Source organism: Protopterus annectens, chromosome 7.part0 (genome assembly GCF_019279795.1).
Source record: "Protopterus annectens isolate FY-2018-M chromosome 7.part0, PAN1.0, whole genome shotgun sequence".
Classification (NCBI taxonomy): domain Eukaryota; kingdom Metazoa; phylum Chordata; order Ceratodontiformes; family Protopteridae; genus Protopterus; species Protopterus annectens.
This window is the reverse complement of record NC_056739.1, coordinates 1,558,764,165-1,558,785,740: the sequence shown is the minus strand read 5'-3', so window position 1 is coordinate 1,558,785,740 and position 21,576 is coordinate 1,558,764,165. Positions and strand designations below refer to the sequence as shown.

The window sequence follows — 21,576 nt, the reverse complement described above, 5'->3', positions numbered from 1 at the left end:
CCCATCGGCGCCAACAGAAGAGCTTCGGTCCCTGGACACGATGGACGGAGCCGAGCATGTCGGAGCCGAACTCTGCTCCAATGCAACAGCAAGAGGAGCCAGAACCGAGGGTTCCTCCATTAGTAACAAGCACTCCGGCTCCGAAAAGCCAACATGGCTCGGAGGAGGAATCACAGATGAGGGCAAAACTGGTTCAAGTGACTCCGGAGCCGACTGGGTCGGAGCTAATAAAAATTTAGGCAGAGCAGACGACTTCAGAAGTCTCAGTACTACCCTCCCCACATCTTCTCCAGAAAGGCTCCTGGAAGATCTGGAAGATAAAGTTGGGGATCTTGACCTAGCAGGCACTGGAGATTTGATCGGCAAGGCGACCGGTAGGGACTCTACAGACCAGCTCCGAGCAGAAGAGTGAACTATTTCCAAAGGTTCAGCAGTGGGCACCGAAGCACCTGTGACTGACTCTAAAACCATGGTGCTCTCCTTCAGCTCCAAAGACTGAGGAGTCGAGGAGGCAGATTTTGTTAATTTGAAAGGCAGCTTCGAAACATCAGCCGGTGCCAGAGAAGGCCTTTTTGAACCTTTTGATTTTGAGTCAGATCTTGACTTTGAAGACTTAGACAAAAAAGCCGATGAACCAGATAAGGCTTCCTCGAAGGTTGGCTTCAGAAGACCCCTGAGTATCAGTTTGTTCTTTCTCTCCTGCAACACTCTAGGAGAGAAAGCATGACAGAATAAACATGATTCCTGCAAATGGATGGCTACCAAGAAGAAGACACAGCTACTGTGGCCATCCGTCAAAGACATTTTCTGGGAGCACTTCATACATTTTTTGAACCCAGAGGGTTTGTGCTCCTTGCTATCCTTAGACATTGCAAACACACAAGCAAACCAGAGGTGAAAAGAGTGAGAGAATAACTGAGGGCTAGGTCCTCTAACTAAAACGGGCCTAGCCCTGCAGAAGAATTACACGAGGACTAGGTCCTCTAAGTTAAACGGGCCTAGCCCTGTGAAAGAACTGGGTCTTCTAAGTCAAACAGACCAAGTATACAACACCACACACACGTTCAATAAAGCAGGAAAGATTTGCAACTGCAATAGTGATTAAGACTTTAGCGGATCCCCGCCAAAGACCACCAGTTAACAATAAGCAATTAACAGTAAATCAATCAATAGGAGCCCCTATTGATCAAGAAAGGTGAAACCACCAAAACTAACGATCTAGGCAATAAAGCGCAGATGTGCCTAACTACTGGTACACAGGATACTACTACTAAGGTCACACAAGACAATTAAGGTAAAGCCCTATATATATATATATATATATATATATATATATATATATATATATATATATACTTTCCAGTAAATAACAGTAAAATGGTGAAACCGCTAAAACGAACAATCTAGGCAAAAAAGCGCAATTGCGCCTAACTACTGGTACACAGGATACTACTACTAAGGTCACACAAGACCCCAAGACAATTAAGGTAAAGCTATATATATATATATATATATATATATATATATATATATATAGTTTCCAGTAAATATGCAAAAAAATACAAGTTAATGAAAAAAATGCAAAGACTTAGCCAGAGCCAAGATAAGCACATACAAACTCGTCGACATGGCAAACGAGATCTGGGGATTGCACTGGTGCACCATGGGATACCTGCTTAGCTATGAACTAACCAGAAGTCTTCGAGCTTGAAAATCGGCTGAGTCGGAGCCGAGGATCGGCTCCGAATCCATATGTAAAAATGAAGGTGAGATTGGACTACCTAACATCTAATGTTACAAGCAAACACGAATGAGGAAAAAGAAGTAACAAGTTGTGAAGAGACATCATTTTGAATTTGGTCACCATCACAAACAGGTTTAGAAAATAAATATCCAGAACTGGTCTCCAAGCATGTTTTTTTTTTTCTTTCTTTGGCAATAAAAGATCCTTGAATAAAATCACTATCCCACCTGGGAAGGGGGAACAGGTTCTGCCCCCCCCCCCACGACAGCATGTGATGAAGAACAGGTGGAAACAAAAGAGTCTGGTCTGGTCTGGAGGAGGAGAAATGACCCCTAGAAAGGAGGAATTTCCTCTCACTGCCATCTGTAATCTTGATAATGATCTTCAGAACCCATTTTTCAGAAACTACCTGTTGTCAAAGATAAAAGTGGAGATTCACACTTTCTGGAAGAAAAAACGGGGCTGCTAGAGTATGAGACAGGGAACACATCCCCTTAAATAGTCACTCTGACTTATTGGACTGTCCTTGGTTTTTTGGGGTGAATTTCCAGAATTCTTCTTGGAACCCCCTTGCCATTTCTTCTTAAATGTCTGCTTACCTGTATTTTGCAGAGACTTATTTTGTTTGTTTTTTGTTTTGTTTTTTGCCAAAAATGGATGAAGAGTTAGAAAGTCCATTGGAAAACTTGGAAAAGGATGGCTGAAAAAAATCTTAGAGGTTCCCTGTATTAGCTCACCCCTTTCATCAAATTTTTCATCACCTTTGCAGGAGAGGGGCGAAAAACTTCATCTCTTTCCAAATGAGAATTTAAAATCTCATTTTTAAAATCTAGGAGGTTCTGAGAACTCAGCCATGCAAACCTCCTCAAAACAGTATCAGTCGTCATAACCCTTACGGTATTAACAGTCATACACACAATTTGTATACAATGAGTAGTGGGCTTCTACAATAGAAGAAATTTAATTATTTAAAGCACATTTTCCTCACAAGAAGAACTGTAGATAAAACATTCATCATACGTTCACAAGTAGTCATAATAAACCTTAGTATATGAGCCTGTCAATTCAAATTCCAAAAATCAAAGTTGCAGAAGAATATAGTTTTCCCATATTCATCAATAATCTTCCAATCCTTATCAGAGAGAGAAGGACTGGAAATAACTATGTTTTCAGCAGAATGACTAACTAATGCTACAGCTACTAGATCAGGTCTGAAGAGTGTATAAAAACTTAAAAAAAGCTGAGCAACTTTATACATCCTATCTGCCTTTTTAGGGGCAACTGACTGAATGCCATGAAAACTGCAGGCAGTAACACACACATCCTCCAACGCTGACTGAACAGGAGGAACTGATGTAGGTTCTGGAAATTCTCTCTGTAACAGCTTATACTATTTTCTGAGGGACTGAGAAACCTCAGTTTTCCCCAGGGATGGCACAACATTCTGACAAAAGAGGGAGGTCTTCCCTGCTCCCTCTCCCAGGACCAACAACAGTGACTCTCCCTTGCCCACTAAGGGGACTACAACAGCTGCAGAGGATGTAGCTAACCCCCAGTCCACAGTCGCTGTAGGTGCTACACCAGAGGTATCCAAGGTAAAAGATAAGTGGTCTAATGTACAACTACTGGCCACAGCAGAGTTACTCACCTGCTGCTGAGGCCACAGCAGAGTTACTCACCTGCTGCTGAGGCAAACTGCTAGCCTGCTGTGATGGCAAAGGCTGTTTGCTTAACTTTTTGATGTTATGTTGTCTTACCTCGTCTTCATTCTTACTGGTTGGGACTCGGCTGAATACTAAAGCTCAAAGTCTTTCACTTGGCTCATGGCTGAACACCTATCCCATCAGGTAGTGGTGTAATCCCCCAGATCTCGTTTGCCTCATAAACAGATCGGAGGTTCTTCATCTTGGCCGTGGCTAAGTGTTGGATTTTTCCATTAAATTCTATATTTTTTCTTATACTTACTTGTAATCAGTGTTGTGATTAGTTAGTCATATTTTTTTATAATATAGTGTGTGTTTTTTGCTCTTGATTAGCGATTTTATATATATATATATATATATATATATATATATATATATATATATATATGTATATAAATTTCACCACATTTGGCTTTTGTGGTTGGCCATCGCTTCCCTCATCTGGCCATTGTTTCTCATATCCCTTTTAATTGCCAAACCCGTAGCTTTTAGGGGTTTTGTTGTACTTTCTTACTGGAGCACTGTTTAAATTAGAAGTGCTTCCAATCACTGTGTTATAACATGTGGTTGTTTTTCCCTTCAGGCAGTTAGCTAAGCTTGTGCCCATTTAAGTTAGAGGGCCTACTGCCCATTTAAGTTAGAGGGTACAGCTAACAACTTCCTCCCTTTTCTAGACTAGTTGTTAAGTTTCCTTTGCTGACTTTAGAATAACTCAGATATATCAGAGTGGTGTGCAGTTTTAGTTTAGTTATATACATATTAATATAATCCTTTTCAGAGTGTGGTTTGATAATATAATCCTTTCAGAGTGTGGTTTGAATTTATACAAAAATAGTTGTAGCTTGTTGTGCCATAATGTCTAAAGACCAAAAAGAAACCAAGCAATCTGGGTTTATAAAATGTCAAAAGTCCTTCCAGAAAATGTCCTTGACTGATGGTCATAGTATCTGTGTGTATTGTCTCGGAGCTACCCACTTACAAGAAACCTGTACCTTCTGCCATTCCTTTAGCTCTAGGGTTTTACTAGAGTGTAAAAACAAACTGGGCTTCTGCAGTCTCCTTTCTCTGAACGTTTAAAAAGTCAGAGCAGCTCCAGTAAGAATAAGTCTCCATTTAAAAGTGACAAACCTACCAAGAGATCTTCTTAGTCTTCTTCTGGCCATTCGGAACCACCAGAGGAGACAGCAAAAACAACCCAATCAGATCCAAGATCTTCTGGATCAGACAAACCAAGTTCCTTGGCACCACAAATTTCAGAACAGAGAGTCTCAGATTTGGAGCCGGTCTCCAGAAATGTTACTGGTCTCTCCTATTCTGAGGTCTCCCATTTTACATAGATTTCACTCACCTACCCTTTTTCCTCTAGGTCCTCCAGGAGCTTATCGGAAGACTATGTGGATAGGGTGGTGCACTAAAGCTGAAGTCACAGGCGCTGGCAAAACTTTTCTCGGCTCCAACCCAGTCAGTTCCGGAGCCAGTAAAGGTCTTTTCGTCCACGTCTATTCCTCCTCTGAGCCACGCTGGAACATCGGAGCCAGAATGTCTAGCACCCATTGTAGTAGAATCTTCGGTGCCGAGACCCACTCTGGAAATTTCAGAATCATTGTCTGCTCCAACATCCTTAGTGCCGTCTGGGATGTCTAAGAGCTGAAGCTCTCTGGTTGGGTCCAGAGGGAATACCCGGACCGGAGATGCTTCAGTTCCAAGCTTGCCTCCCAGGGCTTTGGCACGGGTGAGCTTGGCTCCTGCATCAGGTTCAGAGCTGGCCCCCTTGGCACCGGAGATTCCGTCTACTTCTTTGGAACTGGAGGTGTCCTCAGAACCGGGCAGAAAGTACAGTTTTGTACCTACCATAAATGTAGATGTTCGAGTGCTAATACAACTGCAGTCATAACAGATGGGTTTTCCTGCCGTCAGGCGGGTCCTCGGTCGGCCGAATTCCAAAGTCTAGGTCCGGCGTCGGATGTCGTTGCTTCTTCCCTGACGTCAGTGCAACAGGGGTATAAAGGAACCAGCCGACGCCATTTTCTTCAGTTTTTCTTGCCCCAGATGTCAGGTGCCCCCAGAAGGAAGGCAAAACATAAATTTATGTAATAATGCAATGCAATATAATCAAAAAACAGTAGTTGCAAGCAAATACACCATAAAAGAATACCCCAATGAGGTTGTATGAGGAGGTGTTAGCCATTAGGCCTGTCCCAAGAGGGGAAGGAGGGAGGGAAACCTGGACTACAGCTGTATTAGCACTCGAACATCTACATTTATGGTAGGTACAAAACTGTACTACGTTCATCGTGCATACAGCTGCAGTCATAACAGATGGGTAGAATCCCAAAGCTAAAAAAAAAGGGTGGTAGGCACTAAGTGGAACTTGGAGGAGCCAGGATGCCCTGCAAGACTGCAGCGGCAAAGCCCGCTCTAGATTTGGAGTATAATGGCAGGTGATAGTGCTTGGAGAAAGTATGTGCAGAACTCCAAGTGGCTGCTTCCAAAATATCTTTGGTAGGAACCCCTCTGAGGAAAGCTGCAGAGGTAGCTGTGGCCCTTGTGGAGTGAGATCTGATGCCTGTAGGTACAGTTTTACCATGAAAAGAGTAACAAAAGCGTATGCAGTGGGCTATCCATTTTGAGATTGTCTGTTTGGAAATAGGCTTCCCTTGAGCACCTGTAGCATAGGACACAAAGAGTTGCTCTGATTTTCTGAAAGGCTTTGTTCTGTCCAAATAATAATGGAGCTGTCTGTGAATGTCCAAGGAATGTAGTAGTCTCTCCCCTTTGTTTTGTGGATTAGGGTAAAAGGTAGGTAAGTGGATAGCCTGATTCAAGGCTACCCTGGATACTACCTTTGGCATAAAGGAAGGATTGGTTCATAAGGAAACTCTGTCCTGATGGAAAATGATGAAAGGCTGCACAGCCATGAGGGCTTGTAGTTCCGAAACCCTGCGTGCTGAGGTAATAGCCAGAAGGAAGGCTGTTTTCCATGACAAATATTGCAGTTCTGTTGAAGCAGCTGGCTCAAAAGGAGGCAGGGTCAGTTTTTCTAGAATTAAATTGAGGTCCCAAGCAGGTACTGGTTGCTTTCTTGGGGGTTTTATATTCTTAGCCCCTCTGAGGAACTGTCTTAAAAGAGGGTGAGAGAATAAAGGAGGATCAGTGTTGTATTCTGCAGAAATGGCTGAGGCATGGATTTTGATGGAGGAGAATGAAAGTCCACTGCTTAGCATCTCAGCTAGGTACTGTAAAATTTGACGTAAATTCAGTATTCCAGGATTCTGACACTTTTTCTGATTCCAGGCACAAAACCGTTTCCATTTTGCGGAGTAGGCTTTTCTAGTAGAAGGCCTTCTGGCCTCCAAAATGACATCCTGCACCTCCTTGGAGAGTAGAGTCTGTTGTGAATTTAAGGAATCCTCCATGCGGCTAGATTGAGTGATTTCAGCTGACTGTGAAGAGTTTTGAAGTTGTGCTGAGTCACTAGAAGAGGCATTAGAGGCAGGATCCATGGTGGGGAATGCATTAGGCTCCTCAGGAGTGGGTACCAGTGTTGTCTTGGCTAGTCTGGAGCAATGAGAATCATCTTTGGTCTGTCTGCTCTGACTTTTAATAGAACTTTGGGCAGCAGAGGAAGAGGTGGAAAGGCATAAACTGTCATCGTTGTCCAAATGAACGAGAGTGCGTCCACTTTCCAGGCCTGTGGATGAAAGGTCCTTGAACAGAATTTTGTCAATTGGTAATTTCTGTGGGAGGCAAAGAGATCTATGTCTGGCCTTCCCCATGCTTGAATTATCTTTGTAAAAACTTGAGGATGCAACTTCCATTCGTATGGATCTGTCATATTTCTGCTCAGGTTGTCTGCCAGCGTGTTTTCCTTGCCTGGCAGGAACTGTGCTTGAAGTTGGATTTGTAATTCCAGAACCATGTTCCAAAGAGACATGGCTAGCCTGCATAGGGGATATGAATGGGTTCCTCCCTGTTTGTTTATGTACCACATCACTGTGGTGCTGTCTGTCCTTATCAATAGCTGGCCTGGATGCAGTAGGTCTTTGAAAGCCAGAATAGCATTTATTACTGCTAGCATTTCCTTTTGATTGATGTGTAGGTGCTTTTCTTTTTGTGACCATTTGCCCTGAATGCACCGATCTGTCATGTGCGCCCCCCAGGCGTAGTTCGAGGAGTCTGTTGTGATGACTTGATTTGCTTGAGGCTTGCAGAATGGGAGACCTATGTTTCTTTGGCATGCTTGAGCCCACCACAGAAATTCTTTTTGAAGACATGGAATCAGTGGTATAATTGTTTCCAAACTGTCTGTGTTGAGACCATAAGTTTTTTAGGTACCATTGAAGTTTCCTCATATGCAGCTTTGCACATGGGATTAGCAGGATGCAAGATGCCATGAATCCCAGAGCCTGCAGGACTTTCCTTGCAGTCAGTCTGGTGAAGGTTGCCATTTTTCTGAAGTATTGAGATAGTTGCCCTTGTTTCTCTGGTGTGAGGTAGGCCATCTGGGTGTTTGTATTCAAGCTGGCACCCAGGAAAATTATTGCTTGAGAGGGTATTAGTTTTGATTTCTTTTTGTTGACTGTGTATCCCAGAAAGTTCAACAACTTTATTACAAACGCCAGGTGTTTCAGAAGTATGTGCTTGCTGTCCGCTTGGATCAGGCAGTCGTCCAAATATGGGTATATTTGTATCCCTTGAAATCTGCAGAAGGCAATTACTGATGCCAGGCATTTCGTGAACACTCTGGGTGCAGTAGATAAGCCAAAGGGCAATGCAGAGAATTGATAATGGGTTGAACCTGGAAGAAATCTGAGGTATCTTCTGCAATCTTGTCTGTTTGGGACATGCAGGTATGCCTCCTTGAGGTCCAATGTTACCAGCCAAGACTCCTTGCCCAGCATGGGAAGAAGCTGCTGTAATGTGAGCATCTTGAATTTTGGTACGAGTAAATATGTGTTTAGGATGGATAGGTCCAAAACAGGTCTCCAATCTTTGCCCTTCCTTGGTACCAGGAATAGTCTGGAATAAAAACCTTGACCCTGTTCTTGTGCAGGTACCTCTTGAATTGCTTTCATGTCCATGAGATCTAAAATTTGTTTTTGTGCCTCTGCCCTTTGATTGTGTGGCAGGTTTGGCATGCCTCTAATTTTTGGAAGGGTGTGAAAGTGGAATCTGTAGCCTCTGTCTATAATGTCCAGGATCCATTTGTCTTTTGTGACAATATGCCAATTTGTCAAAAATAATGCCAGTTTTCCACCTAAAGGTGCTGCAATTTGAGCCTTGCTTGGCATGCAAAGGGGAAAGTCATTGGGTCTGTTTTCTGAATGGCTGTGAACTATCCTCACCACCTCTTGGTGTAGGTGCTTGCCATTGTCTGCCTCTAAATGATCCTTGAGATTGCCCTCTACCCCTCGGGTGCCTGTATCTACCTCTTTGAGGTCTGTCCGTGGCTGGAAAGGACCAATTTTTTGAAGGCCAATTTCTACTGAAACGTGGAGGTTGTACCTGTAGGAAATCTTTCACTGTTTGCATTGATTTTGCCTTTTCCTTCATTTTCTTTAATACCTCCTCAGCTTTAACACCAAACAATACATCTTTTTGAAGAGGTGTATCTAGTAATTTTGCTTTGACATGATCTGGTAAGGTTTGCTCTTTGAGCCAAGCATGTCTACGTATGACTGATCCTGTAACAGCAGCTCTACATGAGGCCTCTAAAGCATCAAAACCACATTGCACGGTATGTTTACCCACTTGCTCTGCACTATGCAACAAATCCTGCAACTCCTTCAAGTCTGGTTGTTCAGGTTGTGACATTTTGCTTTTCAACTGAGATAACAAAAACTGTTGATACTTTAACATATGGAACTGACAGTTTAATGCCCTCATGGTTAAGGTGGCCGAGGTGTATACCTTTTCCCCCACCTTTCTAAAGCTCTGGAATCTCTCTCTGAAGGTAATGGATTTTTGGCAGTGGAGGCCTCAATTCCCTTGGGACCCTGTGAAATAGTTTCTGGGTCAGCCGCATGGCTTTTGTATAGGAATTGGTGTGAATCAGGAACCCGGTAATACCTGTCAGGCTTGATTGGAGCTGGAGGTAAAGAATCTGGGTTAAGGCTGGCCTCTGAATACACATCATCTAGTATGTCTAAGACAGGAGGTATAGCCAGAGGCCTGTGCTGAGGGAGCAAGAGGAAATCCCTGAGCCTTTTCTTGGAGTCTGAATACTCCTGGCCTTCCCAGTGGAAGTGTTCCCTCAAGGTATGCAAGGTTTCCCCAAAAGAGTAATCCTCAGGGGGGGAGACAGAGGGAATGGACTCCTCTGCATCAGAATCTTCAAAAGGGGAATATGAATGTTCCTGATCCTCAGAATGTTATGAAGTAATGGAGGCCTGGTCCGAGGAAGGGTATTCTTCCTCCACTCTGGGCCTTTTGTCCGAGGGGGGTTGAGAACCCCTGATAAGAGTAATCAAATTCTCAGCCATTTTGAGCATCTGCTTTTTAGGCATGGGGCCTTGAGAGGGACCCTGTGGAGCTTGTCTTTTGGTATGCATGGCTGCTTTAGATTTAGTGAAAGCCTTAATGGAAAAAGAAGAAGGCCTGAAGACACCTTGAGAGGTGGCAGGCCTGTCTAAACTCTGAGTTTCCCCGCCAAGAGTGGCTTCGGTATCTGTAGTCGGGGTGTGGGCCGAAGAACCTGCGACCTCGGGCACAGAAGACACCGCTAATGAAGTGTCATCGGTAGTCAGGAGCTGCGTAGGCACCTCGCTGAGAACCGGAGCACCTGTAGTCGGCTTTAGCATGGTGTCGGTAGAAGTCGCGGACCTCGTATGTCGGTCCTCATCTTTGCGTCTTTTACTCAAAACTGGAGTCGGAGTATCCGACGACATAATGTAATTAAACTTTTTGCCAAAATAATGTTGGGTGAACGCCGCCCGACGCTTAATAGTGCGTCTGTTGAATGTAGCACAAAAACGACAGGCCGAGACGTCGTGGTCTGGGCCTAAGCAAGGAATGCAGAGGGAATGGAAATCCTTATGCGGTATTTGCTTCCCACATGAAATGCAATTATTAACTTTGTCTGACTTCGGTCTGAGGCAAGAAAAGTTTCCCCAACGGGGTACTTAGCTTTCAAGAAGTCTTCGGTTGCAAAATATTCGTAATCTCAGGAGCTGGCCGACCAGCACTTGCGAACTGCTTCTGCTTCGGGCACCGCGCGGCAAGAAAGACTGAAGAAAATGGTGTCGGCTGGTTCCTTTATACCCCTGTCGCACTGACATCAAGGAAGAAGCGACGACATCCGACGCCGGACCTAGACTTTGGAATTCGGCCGACCGAGGACCCGCCTGACAGCAGGAAAACCCATCTGTTATGACTGCAGCTGTATGCACGATGAACATCGGCTTTTGAGCTGTTGAGGAGTGTGCGCCCCCCCCCCCACAGTTCTACACATGGGTACTGACATCCTTCCCCCTAAAGGACTGGCTTCTGTCTCTGCACCACCCCAACCACAGGACAGTGGAGATTCCAGTCCTCAGGGTGCCCCATTGGGTGAACAACAGTCTCCCAAGACCTCTGCAGAATACCCTTCTGAGGAGGCTCCCCGGAAGAGACTTTGCAAGAGGAAGCAACTGGACTCACTAGACGAGTCAGTCACCATGGACACTGACCTCGAGGAGTCAGGAGGGTCCCCATAGTCACCCTTTGAGGATATCATTGAAATCCTTAAACTGAGAGGCGACTGGAAACCCATCAACCCTTCTGATGAGAAGTCGGTGTACCTGGAGGCCTTTAGATCTCAACCTTCAGCCACCAGGGTGTCTCCACCTTTCGACGAACTCATAGAACTAGTTAGTCGAAAGGAGCGGGAGTCAGCAGATGTAATGGAACCAGTCCCTCGGAGGCCAAATAAATTTATTACAGCCCTAACACAAAGAATTTCTTACAAAAAGCGTCCCTGTAAATGCTATGGTGGTGGCAGCAGCCACTAAGAAGGAGCTTTCCAAAACGTCCTCATCTGTCCATCTACTGAATAAGGACTGAATAAGGAGTTTCAAATGATGGATAGATATGGGAAGCGTATTTTTTCATCAGCAACTTTTGCCCTTAGATCGCTGAACTACCTAACGCACTTCACTAGACTTCAAAGAGATCTCCTGAAACAGTTAGGCGATACTCTTCAAGGTACATTAGCTGCAGGGGTCTCAGATGAGGTATCCTATCAGCTGTCCACCTTAAATTCCATAGTGGACTCCTCCATGAGACTGATTTCTTACGCAGTGGATGGAGTGAACAGGGCAGCGGGTTCAGGAGTTCCCCTAAGGAGACACACACTCCTGGATGTGCTTGTGTAATTTTGCAGAACCTTTCAACTCTACCTTTGTCAATGTCCCTTTTGATGGTTCTTCACTCTTTGATCTAAAAGTCAAAGCCACATGCACCAAATGCGAGCAGGAAGGGAAAACTCTGTCATTGGAGTATGTTTTTCCGTACCTTCCAGAACCTATCCTAAGGGTCAGAAGGATGGTAAAATGTGGTTCAAAAAATCCCAAGGAGTTTTTCAAGACACACGAGGTGAATCCTTCCCCAGGGGCAGAGGGGGAAGTAGTAATGGTAGATGTCATCGATGCAGCAGAGGGGGTCCACAAAATCAGGGTGACCATGATTCCTTTCAAGGCCGACACTTCCAGCACTCCTGAAAGGAGGCCCGCCTGCCCTCCGCTGGAGGAAATCAGGGGGGGTGTTTATCTTTGTACACAGAAGCCTGGCGAGAGATCACAAAAGACAAGTGGGTACAAAGTATAATATCCAGAGGTTACTCCATTCTTTTTTGCCTTTCCGTTCTACATGTCAGAAAAATCCCAGACGTTCTACCCAGTCAAAGGGAACAGGCAACTGTAGCGATTCAAAAGTTGCTGGAAAAAAAAGAGTCATCCAAAGAGTCCCCGCAGATGAAACAGGATTCGCAACCTACTCAAGATTCTTTTTAGTGCCGAAAAGAACAGGGAACTAGAGACCCATCTTGGATCTCAGCAAACTAAACAAATCCATAAAGAAGTCAAAGTTCCAAATGGTGACACTGCAGTCTATTCTTCTCTTTTTAGGGAAAGACAACTGGATGTGCTCGATAGATCTCCAGGATGCGTACTACCATATAAAAATGGACAGGCCATCAAGGAGTCATTTGCACTTCGGGCTGGGAGCCAGTCATTATCAATTCCGAGCACTGCCCTTTGGTCTCACTACAGCCCCCAGAGTGTTCGCCAAATGCATGGCAGTAGTGATGGCTCACTTGAGATGAATGGGATTCTAAGTGTTTCCGTACCTAGGCTCCTGACTGCCACCACTAGGCGTCTACTACAACAGGCAAGAGAAGCCACATTACAATTTTGTTCTCACTTGGGGATAACAATAAATTCAAAAAAAATCTGCCTTGTTGCCATGTCAGCATATTACATTTATAGGAGCAGATCTCGACACAGTCTCCATGATGACAAAGTTACCTGCAGAGAGAACAACTCTACTCAGACAACAGACTTTCATCCTTCTGCCAAAAACCAAAGTGAAAGTGAAAACAGTCTTAAAACTTCTAGGAACCATGGCAGCAATGATAACCCTAGCTCCCCTAGCCCGGATGCACATGAGAATTCTGCAGTGGCTCCTTTTTTCTCAATGGTCATTTCAAGAACTCCCCATGTCTCACCAGATCAGAATCACAGAGTCATGCAAATAGGATCTATGATGGTGGCTCCTTTCCAGTCGCCTCTTTGCCCTACAACATGTAGCGACAGTGACCACGGACACCTCCCAGACAGGGTGGGGGCGGCTTTATCTGGGGAGGACAGTCCAAGGCACATGGCAGAAGCATGAGGCCCATTTGCACATCAATGTCCTAGAGATTAGAGCAGTATTCTTGGCATTGCAAGCACTTCAGGACTCTCTTCCATTAGGAACAATTGCAATTCTGACAGACAACATGTCAGTAGTCTGGTACATAAACAAGCAATGAGGAACCAAATCCTATCCCCTTTGCTGAGAGGTGCTCAGAGTATAGCAATGGGATACATCTTCCCAACGCTTTCTAGTAGCAATACACATTCCGGGGAAATTGAATGTGATAGACAGACTCAGCAGGGCAATACTCATTCCTCACAAGTGGTCCCTAAAACAAGAGATAGTGGAGATCATTTTCCTGAAATGAGGCCAGCCTTACTGCGATCTCTTCTCAACACCCATGAATGGCAAATGCAGCAGCTACTTTGCCCTAGTCCCCCCTCCGGGGGAGTCACCAAGGGACGCACTTGTACACAACTGGCCCCTGGGATTTCTTTATGCATTTCCTCCCTTTCCTCTAATACCCAAAGTCATACAGAAAGCCAAGTCATTGGGAAGCAGACTAAGTCACATTGCCCCATACTGGCCTCGTTAGATTTGGTTTCCCTTCCTCTGGCCTCATCCTCAGGAGGAACCATGGGTTCTGGACCCAGTTCCAGACCTTCTGACTCGTACATCTGGAACACCCCTCCCTCCAAACCCTCAAACTGACAGTGTGGCTGCTCCAGTTCCAAGTTTAGTCAGGCTTCCTAATTTCACACCGGCAGTGAAACATATCTTAATATCTTCACATAAGGCTTCAACCAGGAAGTTCTATTCCGGTTCTCATACTGGGCAGCATCAAGAGACATTGATCCATTCTCTGCCCCAATCAACTCTATTCTTGAATTCCTGGCAGCATTCTTCTATCAAGGTTCTACTGCAGCTACTTAAAGTCCAATTAGCTGCAATTTCTAGTTTTCATATGGGTGACTGGACTCCTAACTTGATGTCCCACAGATTGTGCAAAGCTTTCTAAAAAGGTACTTGCTTATTAAGACCTCCAATTAAAGAGCCCCTATCACCATGGGATTTGAATTTTATCCTATTATATCTGACTTTACCTCCATTTCAGCCCTCATTAACATGTGATCTCAAATTTTTGTCATGGAAAACAATTTTATTAGCGACCATTACTTCTGCAAGGAGAGTCTCAGAACTGCAAGCCCTATGAATAAAACCTCCTTACTTGATCTTTCATAAGGATAGAGTATCTCTTCGAACTAACCCATCCTTTTTACCTAAAGTGTGTTCTCAGACTAATCTAAACCAAACTATTGAGCTGCCAGTGTTTTTCCCCAGTCATGGCAACAAGGCAGAATACAAGCTACATCAGTTAAATGTGCACAGACAACTCTGCTTCTATTTACTCAGAACCAAGGATTTTAGGAAATCTGACCAATTGTTTATTTCCTTTTCAGAAGCAAAAAAGGTATGCCTGTTTCTAAGGTCACACTCTCAAACTGGCTTTCAAGTTGCATCACCTTTATCTACAGTACTAATAACAGAGAGCTACCTTTCAAGGTCAAGGGACATTCTATAAGAGCCATAGCAACATCATCTGCCTATCTAGCTAGACTATCAATGGACAGTATTTGTGCAGCTGGCACATGGGCTAGGCCCCATACCTTTATCACTCATTACAAAGTGGATTTGGCCTCCGGGGACAGGGCCTCCTTTGGCTCCACTGTACTTAAAAGGGTACTCCCATGAGCCACCCAGGAAATGTGGTGCTAGGGACGCTGTCCCAACCAGTAAGAATGAAGGCGAGATACGACAACATAACATAAAGAAGTTATGTACTCACCATAACGTTCCATGTTTGTTGTCCATCTTGCCTTCATTCTTATGACCCTCCCGCCTTCCCCCAGCCCAAGGCTTCTGGAGGACTTATAGAGGTTGTTTTTTTTTTTCCTTAGGCGAGGAGATTCTCTGACTTTCTTTGTTATATCTGTACTCTACAATATGATACATGTAAACACATTATGGTTAGCAACAAACAACATCTGGAGGGTTACAACACTGCATGATGGGATTGGTGTTCAGCCACCAGCCAAGTGAAAGACTTTGAGCTTTAGTATTCGGACAAGTCGGAGCAGAGGCTCGGCTCTGAACCCAACCAGTAAGAATGAAGACAAGATAGCTCATTTTCAAGAGAAAACAAACAGCAGACTAAACGTCTTTACAAATTTTTTTTTCAAAGACAAACACAGTAAAAAGCACTTTAAAACACTTTTCCTGCCCCAGAAAGTAAAACACACACAAATTTCCTCCACAGAAAAACTGGTTTTCAGTTGTTTTAAACAGCTTTTAAACTAACAGGAAAAGCACTCCTATTTAGAAGTATAGTGTAGTGTCATGACACTATGTTAAAACAAACTCCTAACTTTAGAATATCTTTTCTGAACAGGAAAGTATTAAGAATAAAGAAAAAATATTGAATAAAAGTGTTTTCCCCAAAGGGAACTTATCTGTCCAGCAAAGGAACAGCACAAGCCGACCTTTGCTCCTCAAAAGCCTAACAGGAGCTTTCTCTTCAGAGGGAGTAAAGATCTGAAGGGCTTACAGCCCAAACTTGTCTTTTACTGAGCTTAGCTCGAGCTGCCAGAACACTTGGGTGAAACTCTGGAAGCTGGACAGCTGTTATATTCTTGGCAGGATATAACCCATATAGTTAAGGCTAATGCAGCAGTGTTCAATAGGATGTATATCAAGCCTCAGCCCTCATCCACTTGTTCAGATACCACACCACTGCTTGACATACATTTCAGCCCCAGGAGATACTCCAGTGCTTGTAATGTAAAACTCTCTGATTCTAAGGAGAACTTCTCTAATGCACTCAAATCTCTTGGATCAAAGCTGACCTCTGATCTTATCTCTGCCAAATGTCCAGCAACAGGTCCAACCAAAGGGACTGCTTCACGGAAGGAATGAAAAAAAGGAAACTATGGCCCACCTTCGGGTTGTGAGGAGAAATCCTTGACAAGGAGTAGTTACAGAGGTCTGACACTAAGAGAAAGTCCTTTGGTGTACAGCAGCTCTGCAGTCATTGGCATACCACATCCCATTGCAACATATATGAAGAAGGGACAAGAAGAATATAACATTTTTGGCTGTCATGAGTCCCTTAAGACAAAGAATATGGGTCTGAAAGCTATGGTGCAAGGAAACTAAATAATTCCTTCTAATGGGAAAAAGATTCAGTAATAAATGCGGTCCATCAGGACCTAATTGAAGATTATATCTCTTCGCTACAAACAGAATTTTCTTTACATCTATTGGAAAAGGAAGGAGATGTTGAATAAATGGCATGTTTTCACTAATCAAATTTTCTAACTTAACTTGTTTCTGCTCATATTACAAAGATCCGTTTTAATAGCAACATCTCTGCCTATAGTTTTATACACTAACATCTTCTTAACAGTATGGTTCAAAAAAAATCCAAATAATAAGACAAAAAAATTAAGAAGTAATTGTTACCTTCAGTTTATTTAGGTATCGTCTTGTATGCACTACAAGCAGATCCTCTTCAGTCGCTTCTCGAGCCTCAACAATTGTATCATCAGTTACAAGTTTTTCTTCTACAACAGCAAAAAAGATGTTCTTTATTATTTTTTTTTTATGTACTTTGCTTTGTACATGCACACACTCAAAATTCAGGCCAGTGAACAGCTTGGTATATTGGGCTTGCCTCTGACTGACTACTGTCCTTGCTCGGAGCTTAGCATACCACTGGATTTCCTTCCACGTTATGTACTTACAATCAGTGTGCTAATGACAACATTATGTTCTTTTCAATTGTACAAACACAGAAAACTGGAAGACCTAAAACAAAAAAAGAAATCTCATCTCATTGTCATCATGGAGGGTTTCCATTGTGTGCATGCAAGAAGGGCACTGAATTCGACTTCAAAATCTCACCAGTGTTGTTTCTTTTTCGTATGAAAACATATTTGTCAAAAGGACTAGGAGTATTTTTACAAAGAGCAAAAACAGTGCAACAGTGTGTAATGGACTTGCTAAAACAGCCAAAAAGTACAACATAAACATGTAATACAGCTCTATCAATCCGGTGACTTTAAAGTACAAAGATACACTTCTGACTCATTCCTGGTGGAAGCTTTAACATGCCTCCATTTCCCCTCAAAAATAAGTTGGACTATTACTCTTGAGAAATGAGAAAGACAGCCACTTAAGCAAACACTGTTTTCTGCTCATGTGAAGTATGTTATTGCCCGTTCATGTTTCATCTAAACTCTGCTTGTTCTGGTTTTTGTTGCTCAGTCTAATTACAGCACTTAAGGACTTTAAAAATTATGACCTGTGACTATGTTATCTGCAGTGGTAGTGGTATCTGGTGACCTGTGATACTGCCAACGCTGTTACACAACTTGTGGCTTGCAGTTTCTACTGGAGTAGTCCTGGACTACCTGATATGAGCCTTTCCATGTTCTATTATTAAAATTACAGGGAAGATTATTTAACATGATCTGCTGCAATTTGTCTGCATGTATGGAAATAAACAGTATACCTGTGATAGGAAGGTGGCTAGAGAATGGATAAAATGGTATACTACCTGATATGAGCCTTTCCATGTTCTATTATTAAAATGACAGGGAAGATTATTTAACATGATCTGCTGCAATTTGTCTGCATGTATGGAAATAAACAGTATACCTGTGATAGGAAGGTGGCTAGAGAATAGATAAAATGATATAATGCTATATACAGTCAGTTCGTTCATGAGTACCTTTAAATTGCTTGGGCTACTGATCTACTGTTCGAGAACTGGAATCTGACAAAAGTGTTTCCTGTCAGCTTTACGGCCAAGACATGAATCAGATCTAACTGAAGTCATGAACAGATCTAACTGAAGTCATGAACAGACTACTTGTTAGAACTTATCAGTTTGGGTTCTGGCTACTTTCATAGTGAAGAATGGATTTCATGCCTTTATTACAGCTATTAGTTTTCATTTTGTCTAGCTGCAGGCTTGTCTGGAAACTCCTCCTAAAGAAATACTGACTGGGTTATAATTTGGAGGGGATATCTTAAAGTCCTTCCTGAAGTCCTGAATGCCATAACAGAGCTGAAAATATAGTATGGCTATTTTCTTTTGGACAACTTTCATTTTTGTAAACTTCTGACTGGCAAACTCTGTTGCTGGCATAGATGTCTCACAGCCCTGACAATCATGTTCTTATTTTTTTTAACACCCACCATGTGCCACTTACACAGTCTGTGAATATCCCAGATGGCTATTTTATTTTAGCAATTTCTGAAAGTCAGACTATATTACATAAAATGTTAAACTGTAGCTATATCATACAGGAATGTAATTTACTTAAGTTAATTTGCTGACTGGAATGCTAACAATCATGCAAATTACGGTGTAGAGTTTTATTGCTCAAGTTGACATCTGCAAAGAATGGCACACACATCAACCATTTTGGATTTTGAATACATACTGGTATATTTCAAGGGGATGCCTGGGTAGCACAGTGGCATAGCAGATAGCACTGTCGCCCCACAGCAATAGGTTCTCCAGTTACATTCTCAGCTCAGGTGCATTTTCTGCAGAGTCTGCATGCCCTCTCTGTGTTTCCATGGGGTTTCTCTGGGTACTTTGGTTAACTCCCACATTCAAAAGACATGCAGAAGGTGGTATGGACACTCTAAATTGACCATAGGTGTGAGTGTGCATGTGAGTGTATGGTATGAAAGAAAAACATGTGACAGAGCTAGCCACCCACTGGTATGAACCTTGGCTCTAAGTGATTGTCACTGCTGAAGTGACACCACAACCCTATGTACAAAAATGGGAAAAGGGGGTTGTGGATGGATGGATGGATTTCAAGGGGATGCCTGAGCTTACATTTCTTAATGTTAACTAATTATCTGGGGGTATTTTTAACATCTTCAGATTGTTTACTTGTTTGTATGTGTCTTATTTGTTGTATTAGCTGATTTTATTAATTTGCAGTTTATTCACAGCTCTTACTCTTAAGATTTACTCAATCTTACTTCTTGCTTCAGTTTTTATGAAGGTGTATCATAGAGACTGGATAATAAACTGTTTAAAAATTAATTGTAGAAAGTTCATAAAAATGTTATGATCGGCATGTTTTATTACAAGGTCTTTTGTTAGCCTTTGACCCCTTCTACTACTGTCAACTGATGTAAGTTATTTAATCATCATACAAAAAATTTAAGAATTTTTAACGGGAACAGTTCACAGCAAAATACTGACAACCTTTGAATACTCAATTCAGAGCAGGATCAAAAATCCCTACTTTGGTTTCTCAGCACCATTGGGAGATAAAAGCTCATATGGAAAGGGATACTCTGTGTTTATCGAGATACTCAAAGAGGCTCTAGTTCATCAGAAGTGAACAGGTAGGACCTATGCTCCTTTGGCCCGAAATAGGAGAATTTACTTCTTTTTCCAACAAGACTTGACTGTTTTACACTTGTTATGAAATACTAACATCATAGCTATAATAGAGACCTAACTTGATGATAACTTTGTCCCATGTTTGGTATCCACTATACCAGCAGAGACCTCTTTTATTCAGTGCTTGATGTGGAACTGGATAAGGGGTAGCTTTACATTTCAAATCATCACTTGAAAGGTTCCAGGTTTGTAAATAAGTGACTCAACTGATTTTAATATCTCCTAATTGCATTGACAATCTGTGGAATGTTTCTCATTTACCACACACCTGTACTGTGGAATTATTAATAAGGAGTTCACTTATTCCTACATCAACTTGGTGCTCCGAACTATATAGTTTTGGGAGACTCAAACATCTGGCTGATGAAAAGGCTGTTATGAGAAAATTCCTCAGTATTATGGAATGATTCAATCTTATCTAGGTTGTTTTCACTACAACACATTATAAAAGGCACTCAGTTGGCTTGATCTTTCAGTCTGATGTGTTCATCTCTGGCTCAGAGAAGGTTTGTGTCACATGCCCTAATCAACAACTGTCCCTTTTCAGCATAAGGCCCTATTGTGTCATATCACTTGAATCTGGCCTGGTCTCATACAAAAACTTTAAAAAATTGTCTGTATCATGCTGTTATCCCCAATGGGGTATATCCTAATGCAGGTCCAATACAAAGAGTCTTGAAAATCTGCTAATCACCTGTAATAAGGTGACTAGGAATGCAACTGCTCTCTTCTGCTTATTTTGTGTACACCCTTTCTAGTATGGCACATAATCCTGGAATAAAACAGAAATTTTAAGTCTCAGAACAGAAAGAAGAAGACTAGATCAACGATGGAAATGGATTCAGCTGCTGGAGGCCAAACTACATCATAATGAACACCATGCAACTTACTATAAAATGTTTTCCCACAAGATGTCAATGCTCTCACCCAGAGAACCACATATAGCCAACCAGTCTATATGATAAACAGGAAGACTTATTCCTCAGATTAGAAGATTGCTGCTCATATTTTTAAAGACAAGGTTGATAATATTAGGCTGGAATCCCACTAATATGTGAAAAGCAAGCCAATCAGCTAAGCAGGTTTCTTACCTCGTAGATGGGAAGAGTTTCATTCAGTTGACTTTCACCATGTCAGAGACCTAATTATGCATTCAAAACAGACAACTTTTGATGCCTAGTTTACTCAGATTTTGACTAGATATTTTGGAACCAATGAATTTTCATGCTAAGAGGTCATCTCTACAAGTACCACTTTTTAAGCAACACTAAAGGAGGCCTAAGTAAGCTTTTCTCTCAAGAAACCTTCTTTGGATCTTCATAATATGGAGAATTCTTTCAAAATCTCACACCTACTTTTTCTTGGTACTTTGAATGAGAAAGCACAGTTGTGTAAGTAAACTTACCATAACAGTAGATGTTCAAACTGCAGTAGCCTTAGCTATATGGGTTATAACCTGCCAAGGATATAACAGCCAGACAGCTCCTAAAGCTTCAGGGCATTTTCCATGTACCCAAACTGTCAGGCAGCTCGGGCTAAGCTGACTAAAAGACAGCTATGGGTGCTAAGCCTTTCAGAGCTTTGCTGCCAACAGAGAGAGGGAGGTTTAGTCCTGAAAGGCTAATTCTAGGAACAAAAAAAAATTAAGATTCACACTCTGGCATACAAAACACACCAAAAATAAAAGGATAGGTGCATAGGTATACAGTAAGATAACAACCACCAGGGCCTTTACAAGCCTAGCCTCGCAACCCAACCTAACTGCATCCCCTGGTAACATGTGCATCTTTATGGGGGTATGTTTG

At 42.6% G+C, this 21,576-nt stretch overlaps 1 protein-coding gene across 5 annotated transcripts in view; it reads right to left on the bottom strand.

The window, feature by feature from the left end:
* The window catches only part of HDAC11 (histone deacetylase 11), a 770,405-nt gene that overhangs the window by 466,150 nt on the left and 282,679 nt on the right, over positions 1 to 21,576 (bottom strand). For all 5 annotated transcript variants that reach the window (XM_044078103.1, XM_044078104.1, XM_044078105.1 and 2 more), the window contains exon 4: positions 16,798 to 16,898. In XM_044078103.1, the coding sequence (XP_043934038.1) occupies positions 16,798 to 16,898 (101 nt within the window). The remainder of the gene's footprint in view (positions 1 to 16,797; positions 16,899 to 21,576) is intronic.